This window comes from Alligator mississippiensis, chromosome 2 (assembly GCF_030867095.1).
Source record: "Alligator mississippiensis isolate rAllMis1 chromosome 2, rAllMis1, whole genome shotgun sequence".
Classification (NCBI taxonomy): domain Eukaryota; kingdom Metazoa; phylum Chordata; order Crocodylia; family Alligatoridae; genus Alligator; species Alligator mississippiensis.
In genome coordinates this window covers 5,030,080-5,044,608 of record NC_081825.1, presented here as the reverse complement: position 1 = coordinate 5,044,608, position 14,529 = coordinate 5,030,080, and the positions used below count along the sequence as shown (strand labels likewise).

Genomic DNA, 14,529 nt, shown 5'->3' with positions numbered 1-14,529 from the left:
GCTATTTCCCATGATGCCTCAGTAGCTGTTTAACAGCTTTGCTGAAGGGTTATGTTGCACCTCATGTTAAGATTGCTTTGATGTTATATTTTGTTGGGTTTTTGCAGCTGAAAGCTAAGAACAGTTTTTCCAGTTTTTAAAAACATTGAATATTTTAAATACCTAAATTGTTTTGCACAAATTTTTGCTAATTTGTCTAACTAGGTTAAACATTTTCAAAAGCATTTAGATTTTAACGTGGGTTCTTAGCATTGTGTCAGCTACAGCACTCATTAAACGTATAGGATTTTTAAAAATATGATACTGGGAGGTGGCCTGTCCTGTGTTCTGGGTGGGATCCTGGCCTAGATCGGACAACAAGAATGCCCCCATCTTTTCCTCCTGATGCAGCGGGTCATACTATTTTTAGATCCCAGGAAAGCTTTCATCTAAGTCTGACTGGAGCAGCATAAAGGAGAGAAGACAGAACACCGCTGCCTCTGCAAAGCACCACACAGAGGATCCACGGATGCATTTTGCAAAGACTTTTTAAGACATATTATTTCATCTGTTAGAGCACATGACTGGACTTGGTACTGCCATAGATGTGCATGGTGCTTTGCAAAGAGAAGAACAACTTGGGGTAAAATTGTGGTCTCAATGAAACCATCAACCCTTTGCCACTAAGGCCAGGATTTCACCCATGGTGCTACCCTGAGAATTTAGGGCCCTGATCCTGGCATTAGACCTGCATAGGCAACTTCTTGTTCCTGGAAGAAGCCCCGAGGACCTCACTGGGTCTCGGCAACGCTAGTTGTAGGGTCAAGGACTAGGTAGGGAGGTGGCGTTAATCAAGGCTTAATCAGAGCAACGCCCTCTGAGATCAGGGGATAGGCATTGCTGGGTGCAGCGTACCGTTAGTACTGTTCATTATTGCAGGGCCAAGTAGGTCTGTTGGGCCTGATCCTGATCACAGGCCATTTTACATTGACCTCTGTATGGGTTACACCTGATTAACAGTCAAAGATGAGATCAAAGTTAGGCTCATATACTTCCCTATAGTTACCCCAGATGAATACCAGTGTCATTGAGATCAGAATAAAGTCAATGAAGTGTACGTTCTTAGCCACTTACGACTTCTGTATATGTATTTTATCACTTTACCTCTTCCTATATCAACCTCCCAGCAGTTCTAACCGGGGCTTCTCTTTTATTTGGCAGATTGAGACATCACGACTCGAGCCAGAAATCGCAATGGCCACTACCAGTAAGACTGTTGTCTACAATAAAGGATTGTAAGTGGCAGTGGATCCTCTCTGCATGGAAGATTTGGGGAGGGGAAGGGAAAAACTCGCAATTACTATTGGGGAGGGGAAAAAAGAAAAAAACAAACAGCAAACAATAGAACTCAGAGATAGTAACATATTACCACCCTCGAGAACGGGGAGTACATTAACACTTTCAGAGAACTGACACCTCGCATCGGTCGAAAAGATTAATATTAAAAGTTTTAAATTAGCAGCAGGAACAAAAAAAAAAAAATGACATTCAAACACATTAGAGAACTAGCTGACAAATAACGTTCTGAATTTACAGCGCTGCGTGGAAGGAAGTTTAATGATACATGTGTGCGGTTATGCCTAACTCTGCGTGAAGGTAGACTACACAAGGCAGTTTTGGTTTTAATAAGAATTAAATCTCCACACTGTTGGATGCTGCACAGACATAATTCCATAGAAATCGATCGGTGCATGAATTAGTGCTAGATAGGGTGTCTGATGAGGGTACGGTATTGATTAAATGTCAGTCTTGCACCAAGAATCATAAAGAACGGGGAAAAAAACAATTCTCCACGTTTAGATTGTAACACTTGGATTTTAATCAAATAGTGCAATGAAGGTCAGAGCCTGTGTCCCCTCCCTCCCTCCCCTGCAAACAACTAGAGTGATTTTTTTGCCATTTCATAGACTTGCAAGAAATTCTGTGTGAGCCGAAGACATTGGTACAGTCACAGTGTCTTCCCCAAGATAGAAAGATAAGGGACAATTGCCCAGTTGCAAAGCACCGGGCAGGAAAGAAATCCTCTAGTGTAAAGAAAACAGATCCATTCTTTTAACTTTGCACAGATCTATAATTAACCAACTTCTGTTCTCATTTACATTGACAAACACCAAGAGTAACTTTCTGTTGGCTGCAGTGAAGTCATGCTGTTAGAAGAACTGAGAGCAGAATACAACCTCGTAATGAAGGGCCCGATCTGGTATAAACGGTCAGAGCCCCGTTGGTTTTATTGGAATTCTGCTGATTTACATTGTCTGAGGGTCTGAGTCATAAAGTCAACCCCATCCTAATCCCTTTTATACCAGAGTAACTGCAGCCAAAGGATGCAGATTTCTGAATGAGGTTATGTCGATTAGAATTTGTCTTGCTTTTGCATTTTATCACTGCAGAAGATGAAAATTAAAAAGATCTTGATCAGAAGCCAGATGCGATGGCGAGGGGCACAATCCAAGTGCATGTATTATACTAATCTGTTGGGATTTGGGGTTCTTTGGGGGGTGGTGGTGGGTTGTGCAAGGGAAATCCAATTGCCACTGATGTAGAATGTATATAAATGGCAATATATGAAAGTGAGAGACCTAAATCATCAGTGTGTTACTTCCATTTTGTTGTTTGTCTAACTCCTCTCTGGAGTCACATCAGTGTGCAATGGGAGTTACTCAGTCGTGGGTCAAACCCCAGGGGCTGATCCTGCTCCCGTGCTGGGGGTAAAATCAGGGGTAACCACACTGGAATCAGTGGAGTTACACAAAATAAAAACCACTCACAGTGGGAAGAGACTCTGTCTCACAGCATTTTGTCCATCCCTAGGGTGGTGAGTATGCGAGGTCATGCTCTCTGTTGTGCTAGTGTAAATCCAGAATCATTTCACTCCAATTGATGAAATCATCCTGGACGTACAGCCTGGTAACAGCAGAATGAGACGGCCTCAGTTTCTTCTAATGCACTAGATGATATGAATGTACACCTCACACCAAGTGAGGTAGCCCACGTCTGCTGAGTAACAACCAGGTATAAGTCATTTAGGGAGAAGAGAGACTGGAAGAGTTGTGTTCTGCCAAAGCAGAGGTTTACAATGAATAGTGAGGATAGGCGTACAGTGGTGCTAAGAATGGTTGGTGGAGCCGACGTGATGAAGCACATTCCTCCAGGGCACGGGTTTCAAATGGACACATCGGGCCTGTTTCTCCACTTACACTGTTGTATGTGCCATTGTGACTGTCCTGATAAACCTGGGAGAGAAGCAGCTAGAGCCCAGCGCTGTGACGGTGGTGTGCACCTCGTGTGAGTGCATGCAGAAGCATCCCACTGAATTATACACAAGACACGCTGGGCTCGGTCTTCAGCTGGGGCACGGTGGTGTAGTGCTCTTGGATCTCTGCTGATTTAGCCCCTCTGCTTTAGCCCGATTTGTGCACTCTCACACTTTGTGTCATCATTCACACCAGCGCCCATGCAGGTCAGTCAGAGACTTTCTATTGACTTCTTCAGGCTTAGAGTCAGACCTAAGGCAAGTGCCCAGTTCCTACCAGTTTGGCTTGCTTGCCGTCAACACCCACACTGGTCCGGCATCTAAGATGACACGGGATGATGCAGCCCAGAATCAAGCCCACTGATCCCGACCAGCGTGTAACTGGATCACAGCGGCAATGAAAGAGAATATAGCCAGGCTTGCCTCTCTAGCTGAACGAGACAGAGAGAGGGCCAGTTTCTGTTAACTGATCGGGTGCCGAAGTGTGATTGTGTTCCACCTCGTTCAAGTCCTGAACATCCATTCATGCATCTACTTTTGGAACACGCTGTCATCTGGCACTTAAGATTCATTCACAAAAAAGCAGTGCGGAGGAGGAGGAGGGCGCACCCAGCTTTTGTGTTAACTGTACTCAAGCAGGATGGAAGAGTCACAGTTAAGTGCCTAAGTACTTTACATAGCTAACAGGTGGAATAGAGTCCGGCCCAGGATGTGCAAAGAGGGGAACACAAAAACCCAAGTTGCTGGTGAGCGATGCAAACAGAGCTTTGCACTGATGCAGATCACCGCATTAGCACAGCAGAAAATGGGACTTTTCATTGCTGTATTGATCAGACTCGAGACAAACCCGGTTCCCAGGACTGGCGGACACTAGTGCGTGCGTGCGTGCGCAAATCGTGGAGAAAAACCATGTGCCGAATAAACGAAACAGCTAAACTGAGCCTCAAGTTAATCTGAATTTCCTGATGATCCTAAGGAATGTGAAGCCATGTTGCGTCTTACTGTAGAGAGGGCAACCTGCCTTCTTCATTGTTCTGAACTGAAGTGAAAGTCGTGGAAAAAATCAGCCTCTCGTGTTAGCAGTGAGAACTGTCCTGGTTGTGTTTTCTGTCAGCGCTGATCATTTTCTGTGCCACAGGGTTTTGTCACCGTTTGAACCATTCTGCTGAAATCCTGCCAAGATCGCTTGTAGGAGGGGTTAACTGAGTCATCTGAGGCTGGGGAGGGGATGGAAACGAATACCTCTCTTTGCAGTGATACTGCTGGGGGGAGGTGGGGATGATTTGTTTTTACATCATAATTACTGATCAAAGATTCCAGTAGTTGTGAACTCGAGCTACCTGCGGGGCTGCAGATGGCGTGAGTAATGCTCAACATGCACAGCTAATTGCAATGCACGGTAGAAAAATATTCAAGGATTTGCTCACTGCATTTTTTGTAGGGAGAGATACCTGAGGAAAGAAAGACGAAAACCCAGCAAGTGTTGCATATGTTAAAAGTCAAACTTTGTTTATGTTTCATGAAGGAGGCAGCAGGCTTCAGTTCAGTGCTTCACAGGTACTTAATAGAGGCATTGCTGAGGATTGCAATGTTTTAAAGGAAAATAGAACTGGACCTTCATCCTACATTTCAACCAGAGGGCCAATGCTGGTTTCCCACTAGTGTAAGGAATAGATCTGTTGATGTCAAAGGAGTTACGCTGCCTGTCTGGCATGAAGGGGGATCAAAATCCAGTGCCAAGCCAGAAGAGTGACAGCAGAAGGGTCAAGAGGGATGTTCCAGATTGATTTTCCTCCACTGAATCAGAGCAGGGGGTTGGACTCGACGATCTAATAGGTCCCTTCCAACCCTAGAAATCTATGAAATCTATGAATCCCTATCAAATGTGCTCAGTTTGCGTGTAAGAAAGTGGGGTCCACACCGGTGCCAGCGAGGCCGTGCTGATTTACGGCCACGGGAGAGATGACTTGCCCTTGTTCTACCCCTGATTTCTGCAAATGCAGCTTAGGGTCTAAAAGGCCAACCTGTTCTTCTCTGCCACAGGTTACGTCACTGCAGTGAGTCAGGACCTGCTGAATTCTTGTCAGCGAGATGTGCCAAGCTTATTCTCCCTTAATTACAGTGCTAACAGGAGTAATCAGGCAGACAGCGGGCATGTCTACACAAGGCGCTGACCGTGGAGTTATCTAATTAGCTGTGCAGTAAACATCTCAGCGTCTACATGTGCAGCCCTATTAGGCAGCAGTAAACTAATACCGCCGTAGGATAGTGCTTGTAAATAAGTCCTAGTGCGCAGCAACACGTGTAGACGCTGATGGGGCTGGCTGGGGCATGAGGATGCTTCAGTGTGGGGGCTAGCCCTGCACCGGAGCATCCTTGTGCCCCAACCAGTTCCTCTGCAGCACACTGAGCCAGGTCTGGGCAGCCCCGGGGCGGCAGGCTGACCCCCCAGACCTCCTGCCGGTCAAGGCTGCTGCGACCCAGCTCAACGTGCTGCGGTTCTGGGCACAGGTTCAAACAGCTGCCTGGGAGCAGTAAATTCCAGCGCGATATGCACTGGAGTTTCTTGCTTCAAATTAAATGCACGTGTAGACGCACCCAGTGACCCTTTAACGCCGATTAAGTACTAGCAATGATCTCTCTTTCCTAAACCTTATTAAAATAAAACGCAGACATTTCTTATGTTGTGCTTAACTCAGGAACTTAAACCAGAGAGGAACTGAGCATCTGCTACTCACTCCTATGATTTCTGCTAGAAGTTACAGATCCCACCACCTCTGGATTTGGCCTACGGTGGATATATTTGATTTCAGAAGAAGGAGATAACAATTAGCCTGATCTAAACTTCTCTGATATATCACGTTCCCATTATGTTATACATAGCCACAAAACTATTACGACTGTTTTCTGGAATGGTCCGGGTCCACTCAGTTATTTAGAGTTCGTCTCCCACTGTAATAGTTACAGCTTAAACGGGAGCTAGGATCTGAACCCCACCTATATGCCTGGCTGCCAGCTATCAAACCCTCCGTTTTGGGCAGCAGAGGATGCAGCATGTGAGACATGAAACACACACCGTGCTCTCTCGGAGAGGATTTACTTCTCTTCATCCTTCCTTAGTTGTCTGAGATCCTGCTGTCATTACGAGAGTCCTACTGTGTCTTTTTTCTCCAAGGAACACCCTGCCTCGTTCGACGTGAGTGGCAATTATTGTCTGTGAAGGGGAAGTAAACAAGGAAAGAAGAAGAGCAAAGGGCCTGGAGGAAGGCAGCATGCGCATGTCCTCTGTAATGCACTGCATGTACTCTGCGGCAGAATGCAGAGCAGGCAGACGCCGTAGAAATGCAAAGGTGTGACATCTAGGAAACAATCGTAATAGGGGCACCATTACATATTTTACAGGTTTCCTTCAGTTGGACCAAACCAAACCCCTGGATCTCAATACTTTCAGTGGTGAAATATTTATGAAGCCAAAGCTGAACGTGAATTTTGGAACAGAAAGCCATCTCTAGTAGCAGCCTTCCTCAGACTGCAACCAATGTGTGTTATTAGACTTCGAGGTTACCCTCTTGGCTTAGTGCTCAGGTGACCTGGAGTAGCTGCAGAAGCAACTCGACTCAGTCCTACCCAGGAGCCCTCCTCTTTTCTTCCCCTTAAGTTAGCTGGGGGAACAAAGAGTGCTTGATGCCAGGATCCAAACCATCAAGTGATGGATTTAAATGACAGCACGGCCATAGAGAATCACAGGGGCAGTCTCTCACGGAGTTGCGGAGGGGCAGTGCGAGGAGGAGTTCCTCTTAACCCTTGGCAGTAAAAGTTTCCGTGGCTGCTCTCCACGCTTCTAGATTCATGCTCCCATCTTCCTAGCAAAAGTGTTAGCAGCACTGGGCTCTTCCTGAGCAGGTGATAGAAGCAGGTGCTTCTGGAAATCCCACTAAGCGAATGGAAATCATCCAGCTACACAGACAGCACCTGCCAATGTACCTTTTATGCAACAGATTTTCCACTTCCCAGGGATGAAAAGCCAGGTTCACTGCTTCCCTCCCTCCTCCAGGGGTTTTTCATCACCAGAAATACCCGAAGCCACTCAGCACATCTGGTCTGCACTGTTCCAGGTTTTATTTGTCCCTGGATGTTGCATTTGTAGCCCTCACCAACAGGCAGGCATGGGGATCTGACTCAGTGTTGAGTAAGGCAGTTATTATCCAACTGTTCTCTGTAATACCCCCTGCTAGACATTATGGCTAATGAGGGTACTCCTCCCAGCTTGGTAACGAGGAATAGCTCCATTTAGGAGCTAATGGTTTAGCATTTAGGTCTAATGCCTCTGTGGTGACTGGGCTGAACGAGGCACAACATCTGGTCCGTGATGTGGAGACATCTTTAGCAGAGCACTTGGGTCAGCCTCCATCAGCAAAGGCCCAGTATATTCCTTAACATCTATTGCAGAAGTGCCTGGAAGACACCAGCCATCAGATTGGGTCCTCTGCAGGGTGGACAGCAGCACGAGGGGGGAGATTTGGGGCCATCCAAGGAAAAACCCATGCAACCAGCCTGAGGATGTTGGAGATGGATTTGCCCTGTTCTTTTCACCATTGCTGCTCCCAGAGATTCACATCAGGCCCTGGTCACATCCTGATGAGTGGGAGCAGTCACTAGGAAGCCACCAAGACCTCTGAGGGCAGAACTTGGAGCTGTGCCCTTCCAACTCCCACGGCAGCTTCTGCACGCTGTGGTCTGCCCCGGGTACACATCTTCCGCTCTTCTTCTTCTTCTTCTCATGTCTTTGTCATAAACTAGATGTTTTCCAGAATCATGCACAAGCGATGGCTCTTTCCATTGCTGCAGCGAGGTCCTTCTTCATACGGGTCTCACCAAGGAGTCAGCAAATGAGCATGTGCTCCATAGGCAGCATTTCACCGCACTCGCATATATTTGTGTCCTTAGAGTACTCTCATTTGATCATGTTTGTTTTTGCTCTGAGCATTTGCGTGCAGAGGTGATTCAGGTATCACTGTGTTGGCCAGTCTAGATCTACCCCTCTTGGCAGGTCCTTCTGGGGTTCCGGGTCCATTTTGCAGCACCTGGTTGCACGTAGTTTTTCCTTCCATAACCTCAGTCGCACCCTGTCAGCCGTTGTGTCCAATGGCACAACACTGGTCACAAAACTCGTTCATGTTTTAAGCCATGTAGTCACTTATTTGTCATCACAGAGTGGATGTCTGGGGTCTTCCATCTGCCGTGATCTTTCTCTTTGGGTCGCTAGCTTTCCTCTGATATCAGGTAGTGCAGTGCAGTGCCAGCCAGTAGGTACAGGCTGTCTTTTGGAGTTGGCTTTAGACATCCTGTTATTTCACGACAGCTGTCATTGAGAGCTGGGTCTGTTTTCTTGGCATGAACTGATCGTTCCCAGACTGGACATGCATACTTTGGAGTGGAGTAACACAAGGCAGTAGCAGTGGTTTGTAACGGAGCTAGGTTCGCTCCCCACTTTGAGGTGACCAGCTTTTACAGTAAGGTGTTGCGGGCGCTGACTTTCCCTTTCATCTTCTCTGCACGTGCTTTGAATGGAAGTGTTCAGTCCAGTGTAACTCCCAAGTACACAGCGTTTGGGTGATTAGTCAGCGGTATTCCAGCCCAGGGGATGTTTAATTTCTGCTTGGCTTCTCTGTGGCATAGGTGAAAAGCTGTGACCTGTGTCTTGGTTGGGTTGGCACGAAGCTGGCTCTTACTGTAGTCATCCAAGAGTTGCTCAGTGCAGATGTCAGTGGCAAAGTCCTTCTCTTGTGACGTGATGCATAGATCATCAGCATTTATTGAGCTCCTCGTATTACTGTATGGGTTGGTCATTGGTATATACGTTAAAAAGGATCAGTGCTAGCATGCTACCCTATGGAAGGCCGTTTCATTGTCATCTCCAGCATCTCCGTTCCTTGCACACTTCTACTTAAATATGTCTATTCTCCAAAGGAGATGGGTTGAGCTGCACTAGGTGGTAGCTGTGAGTCATACTGTAGACTTGGCAAGTGGGTTTTGTTGGTTGACTGTGTCATATGCTGCCGATAGGTCTACAAATACAGCACCTGTTATCATCCCTTTCGTGAATCTTGCTTCTATATGCTGGGTGATGTTTAATATTTGGCTAGGTCAGGACTTGCCTGGTCCAAATCTAGTTTGTTCTGGTGTTAGATGCTGTTCAATGTGAGTGAAAGGTGATGGAGAATAGAGGTGTTGGTTGTAGCTGTGTTGGTCTAAGGACATAAGCAGAAAAGGTTCTGTGGGTAAATCTGATATCTTTTATTAGACCAACTAAATAGTTGAAAATTGTTTGATTGAGAATAGGGCATTTGTAAAGCAGATACAGATGCCACAGAAGTGACACTGGCCTATAGTTGTCTTGGCCGGAAGCATCCTTCCCTGGTTTGGAAGAGGTATCACATGGACTTGTCACCGTAACACAGGTATTCTGAATAATTGTTAAAGAGGCATAATACCCATAACTTGGTTGCAGGACCAACGTGTTTGATCTGCTCCATGCACATGTCATCGAGACCAGCTGCTCTGCCGTTCGTCGAGTGACTTATTCCAGCATCAAGTTCATCCATCACGAATATTTACCACTCTGAAGTCAGTTGGTAAAGAGAGTAAATATACAGGACAGGAGGCAACCTCTCCCTGCAGCAGAGTGGAGGAATGGGCTCGCTGCAGCAGGAGGCACCCTTGCCGTTTGGCTTCATCTTCAGTATCTGTCGTGGCGTGGACTCCCCGTAGACCTGTGCCCACCAGACACCGATGCACGTCCCTCCTCTGATCTTGCTGGATTGACTAGCAATCCTCCCACCGATCGTTAGGAGATGGGCAACGTTATACACAGTGAATCCCCAGCCTTCTTGCCTCCTCTTTTTGGGCATTCTCTAACTCATTTTAAAGCAGGTTTCCCATTTGAAATCAATGGTGAGAGCCCCTCAGAAATGGAAAACCTGACTCCCTTTCTACTTAAGTTGGTGTAAACCAGGAGTAGAGCCACTGGAATCGATATTGTGAGACAGCCTTGCTGTTTTGCCTCTGGGATTTTACGCTGTTCAGAGTAGAAACTGTCTATAAGGTACCAAGTACATAGTAATAGTGATTTGTGTTGCAACAACGCCGTACAGCCCCAGTACGGAGCAGGAAACCATTGTGTCAGGAGCTGTACAAACAGAGCAATGAGAATGGTCCCATGTCACTCTCACCTTATTCCAGATTTATCTTCACTGCAGTCAGTGCAGCTAACCCGGGATAAGCACGGAGAGGTGGCATGTTGCGTTGGGTCAGATCTATTCTTAAATCTATTCCCCAACTCGTTTGATGAGGTTTGGATGGCAAGGAAAGCAGCAGAATGGTTCAGCAGAGACAAACCCAAAATGAATGCTCATGTATTCGATTGCCTAAGAAACAAAGAGTCTTAAAAGACCAGTTTTGCTTGCTGTTGACTTGTAGACAACTTCTGTACTCTTCGTAGACTACCTGAATCTTGTACCGCAGACATGCTGCCCATGCGTAGAAGGTGGCAGAGCCTCGCGTTGCTGTTTTTGCACTGTATATTCCCTGTGATGTTCCCTGGGCTCCGAGCGGGCCTGGTATCGATTGTCAGGAACCGTGAATCTCCTAGTTTATTATGTTCGGGTGTTGTTTACAAAGTGGTGTGACACGATAATGTGAGAAACAGGATCGGCTCCAGAAGGAGTCGGGAAGGGTCGAATGCACTGGACTGTTTTGCAAAGCACCGTGTGTACTCAGAGTGTCTAAAAGGGCAGTGATTTTGCACACCTGAGATGTCAATCGTAAAATCATAGAGAAGGAAAGGACCTCCAGAGGTCATATAGTCCAACCCCCTGTCTCAGGCAGGATCATCCATGTCCAAGCCATCCTACACAATCCATGATCTAACCTCTTCGCAACACAAGACATATCACCATAAAATGCCACCCATAAAGCAGGGGAGCCACAGCAGGGAGGGGCCCGAAGGCAGGTACTCAGCAGCTCCTCAGTGCTGGGCCCCTTTAACGCATCTCAAGTTTGGTCTCCAAACACTGAAGCAGGATCACCAGTCGCACTTGTTTTTCAAACAGTGCTGGGCCTCTGTTTAGGTGATAAAACCCACATAAAGACCAATCCAACCTCTGCCCTCAAGGTCTTGTAAATCCAGAGACGCTCCCCTGACTCCAGAGGACTTCTCTGCACCTGAGATCAGAATCTGGCTCAAGTCAAACCGCAGCAGGATCAAGATCGTACATGCTCAGCAAATGCATAGACTTTGCTCTTTGTACAGTAGTAGAAATTAAAAGCATGGCACCAGGAGACTGATAGCGCATTAGTACTGTTTATTAGGACAGCAAATTGTGCCAAAAAGAATACACACAACAGCTAATGATAACATTATGCACATTCATTTAATAGCTAATTAATCTCTCTGACTTTCCTAATATACAAAAGGAACCTGGAATCTGTGAGAATGACACAGCCATTTGCATTTATTATTTCCTATAATTGGGGAAGTGGGAGAAATGGGAAAAAAAAACACATCAAGTTGTTCACCTCTGCAGATAATAATAATGAGATGATCATCTCCTGTAGTTTTTAATTAGAAATGTGGCAGTTAATTGATTTCTTGGGCATGTTAATTAAGAAATAATGAGGACCAGGTTGCAGCAAAAGAAGTCAGTGAGAAGTTTGATTCCCTGGTGGAAGAGGTGTTTGTGTCGCGTGCTCCTCCAGCCGGCTGGTTGTCACCTGGAGCTCGGGAGGGCTATGGGGGTACGAGCGTGTCCTGGACCCTGACGTACTGACTCAGAATATCTTTTCCAGTGGAGAAGCAGCAGGAGGGAGAATGAGGGCAGAAGATTTCCGTAGAGCTGCTCTTGGCCACTGTCCTGAATGAGCAGTTTCCAGCTCCTTAGGGGCCCAAGCAGGCGCAAGCCTCGGTGTTGGCTCCGGGGGCGTCTGCAAGGCAAGTCCGCCGGTCTAGACAGAGGCCTGGACACCCAGAGCAAACCTTCTCCTTAGCCACAGGGTCTTCCCGTCTTCCTATCCCGCTTTCCTCCGCCGGCCGCAGCCGGAGGTCATGAGCCCACCTTGAGGCCGGTGACAAATTCATGTCGCCTATCACATACACATCCAGCCAGATCCCCAGCGGGTGAAAATCAGGACGGCTCCACGAGCCCCAGCGGGACTTTGCGTGTGTGCAGCAGCTGAGACGCTGGCCCGCAGAGTTCCCGTTACAGCTACATCGGGACTCGCAAGCAATAACGCCAGTCGGTCACGTGGCGACAAAATCTCGCGGCTAAGAGAGCACGCTGCAAAGTGCTAACCTGCTGCATGCTTCATCCAGCCCGGGCACAAAATCGGCTTGCCTGGCATGGGAGCTGGGCAGTCCAAGGCTAGGTAAGAGGTTGCTGCTAGTCAGCCTCGCACCTGCTGCCTGTCACAGCTTCTGGCCTCTAGTTCCCCACGCTTCCTCCCTCCAGCGAAACAACCTCGCTGGGTTCTTGTCCATCGCAATAGAGATGTAGCTTCTTTGTGCTCAATTTGAGCCGTGTCTTTGGGGACCAGGCCAGGATCCTCGAGCTTCTCCGGCCGTCTCTTCTATTTCTGGGCTCGTCTCCTATTCGTAGGGCGTCTCATTAACTAGAGCCCAGTCCCACAACTCAGGCAAAACTCCGGTTACTCAGTGGTTACTTGTCGCTTCTTGCCTGCACTTAAGAGCACGAGCGCTACAGAGCAGGGCCAGGTCCCCCCAGGATGTAAATTAACCTCGCTCTGTTGACTGCATCAGAGCAATGCCACCCACTGAGGATTTGGTCCTGTGCTTGTCTCCCCTTTTCTGCAAAGCACGACGCACGCTTACGGTGCTAAGTGAATAATGATCACCATGCCGGTGAAGCCCGTGGGAGTTCTGCCTCAGCAAGGACTGTAGGAAGTCACTTCCAGCCCCCTCCGTCTTCCTGATCTACTGAACCCACTTTTCCAACACAGCGTAGAAAGATTTTAAATAACCCAGAGCAGGTAGGGGGCACGCCCCGTTTCTGGTTTTATGTCCGCAACACAGAAGATAACTACACCACGGACACAACTGTACAAAACCGACCTTGTAGAGCACTGTAGATCTCAGGGTAACATCGATACCACACACCAAGGTAGACGTAGCTGTCTCTTTCTTTACCCCTTTCTTTTAAAAGCTTGTGACCAAGAACTCAAGTTCTGTGACGTGCCACTCGCAGGCATTCGGGGAGTTTCTGGGTGCTGTCGGGCATATTACAGGGAGAGCTTCCCCGCAGTGACGCTGAGAACAGATCTCGTTAAACTACCACAAAACTATTGCTAAGGGGGCAGCTGTGCCAAGGAACTAGCCTGATTGGGAATCACTTACTGGTGTCGTGGGTGCACAAGAAGTGATTTCCCACGAGTCCTGACAGTGCTGGTTATTTACAGACCCTGAATTCTCTCTGGTTTCCTTTCAGAAATGCCTTTTTTTTTTTTCTTCATGTTTTGTAAATGGTGTCCTCATGTAACCTTAACCTGTCTGACAAAATCGCTCTCCAGCTCCCCAGCCACTCCAGTCTGAATGCACCTTATAATTGTATTGAATGGCAAACTGTAAACCATAAGAAACACAGGGGTATTACCTTTCCAAAATGTCACTTGTCTTCCAGCCGTTATTACGATGTAACTTTACAAGCACATATACCTCTGTCAACTTCGATCGACTTTGAAATGCGCACAGTGTCTTTTTAACCTTCTCAATAGATTTATCGATCACAACACTTTATGTAACACTTCTAAATGTCTGGAATAAAAGCGAATGCATTTAAAGGATTAGGCTGCAGCTCGGTTATTATTTGTGTGATTATGCGTATGAGAGATGCAGGGGCTTAGTGGAGCAAAGATACACGCTTGGCTTGTTACTGTAGATGCTAGTAGCCACGTGCCATTCGGAAGTGTACTCTGTGTGTGTGCGCATGTGTGCGTATGCGTGTGAGTGCATGGTCTCATGTGCGTGTGTATTCCCTACTGCCTCTCCTGGGTGAAAGCAGAGGGGTGTGTGTGTGTGTGTGTGTGTGTGTGTGTGTGTGTTCCCTGCTACCTCTTTTGGGTGAAAGCGGGAGTGCGGGGTGTATTTGAGTGCATGGTCTCATATGTGCACGTGTGTTCTCTACTGCCTTTCCTGGGTGGAAACAGGGTGGGGGGGACACACGCGC

General features: G+C 47.3%; 1 protein-coding gene across 2 annotated transcripts in view; it reads left to right on the top strand.

The window, feature by feature from the left end:
* Nucleotides 1-14,146, top strand: part of SFXN5 (sideroflexin 5) — a 196,478-nt gene extending 182,332 nt beyond the window's left edge. For both annotated transcript variants that reach the window (XM_006261298.4, XM_059721418.1), the window contains one exon: nt 1,201-14,146. In XM_006261298.4, coding sequence (XP_006261360.3) covers nt 1,201-1,278 — 78 coding nt within the window. In that variant the 3' untranslated portion in view covers nt 1,279-14,146. The remainder of the gene's footprint in view (nt 1-1,200) is intronic.
* Nucleotides 14,147-14,529: the final 383 nt, after the last annotated feature.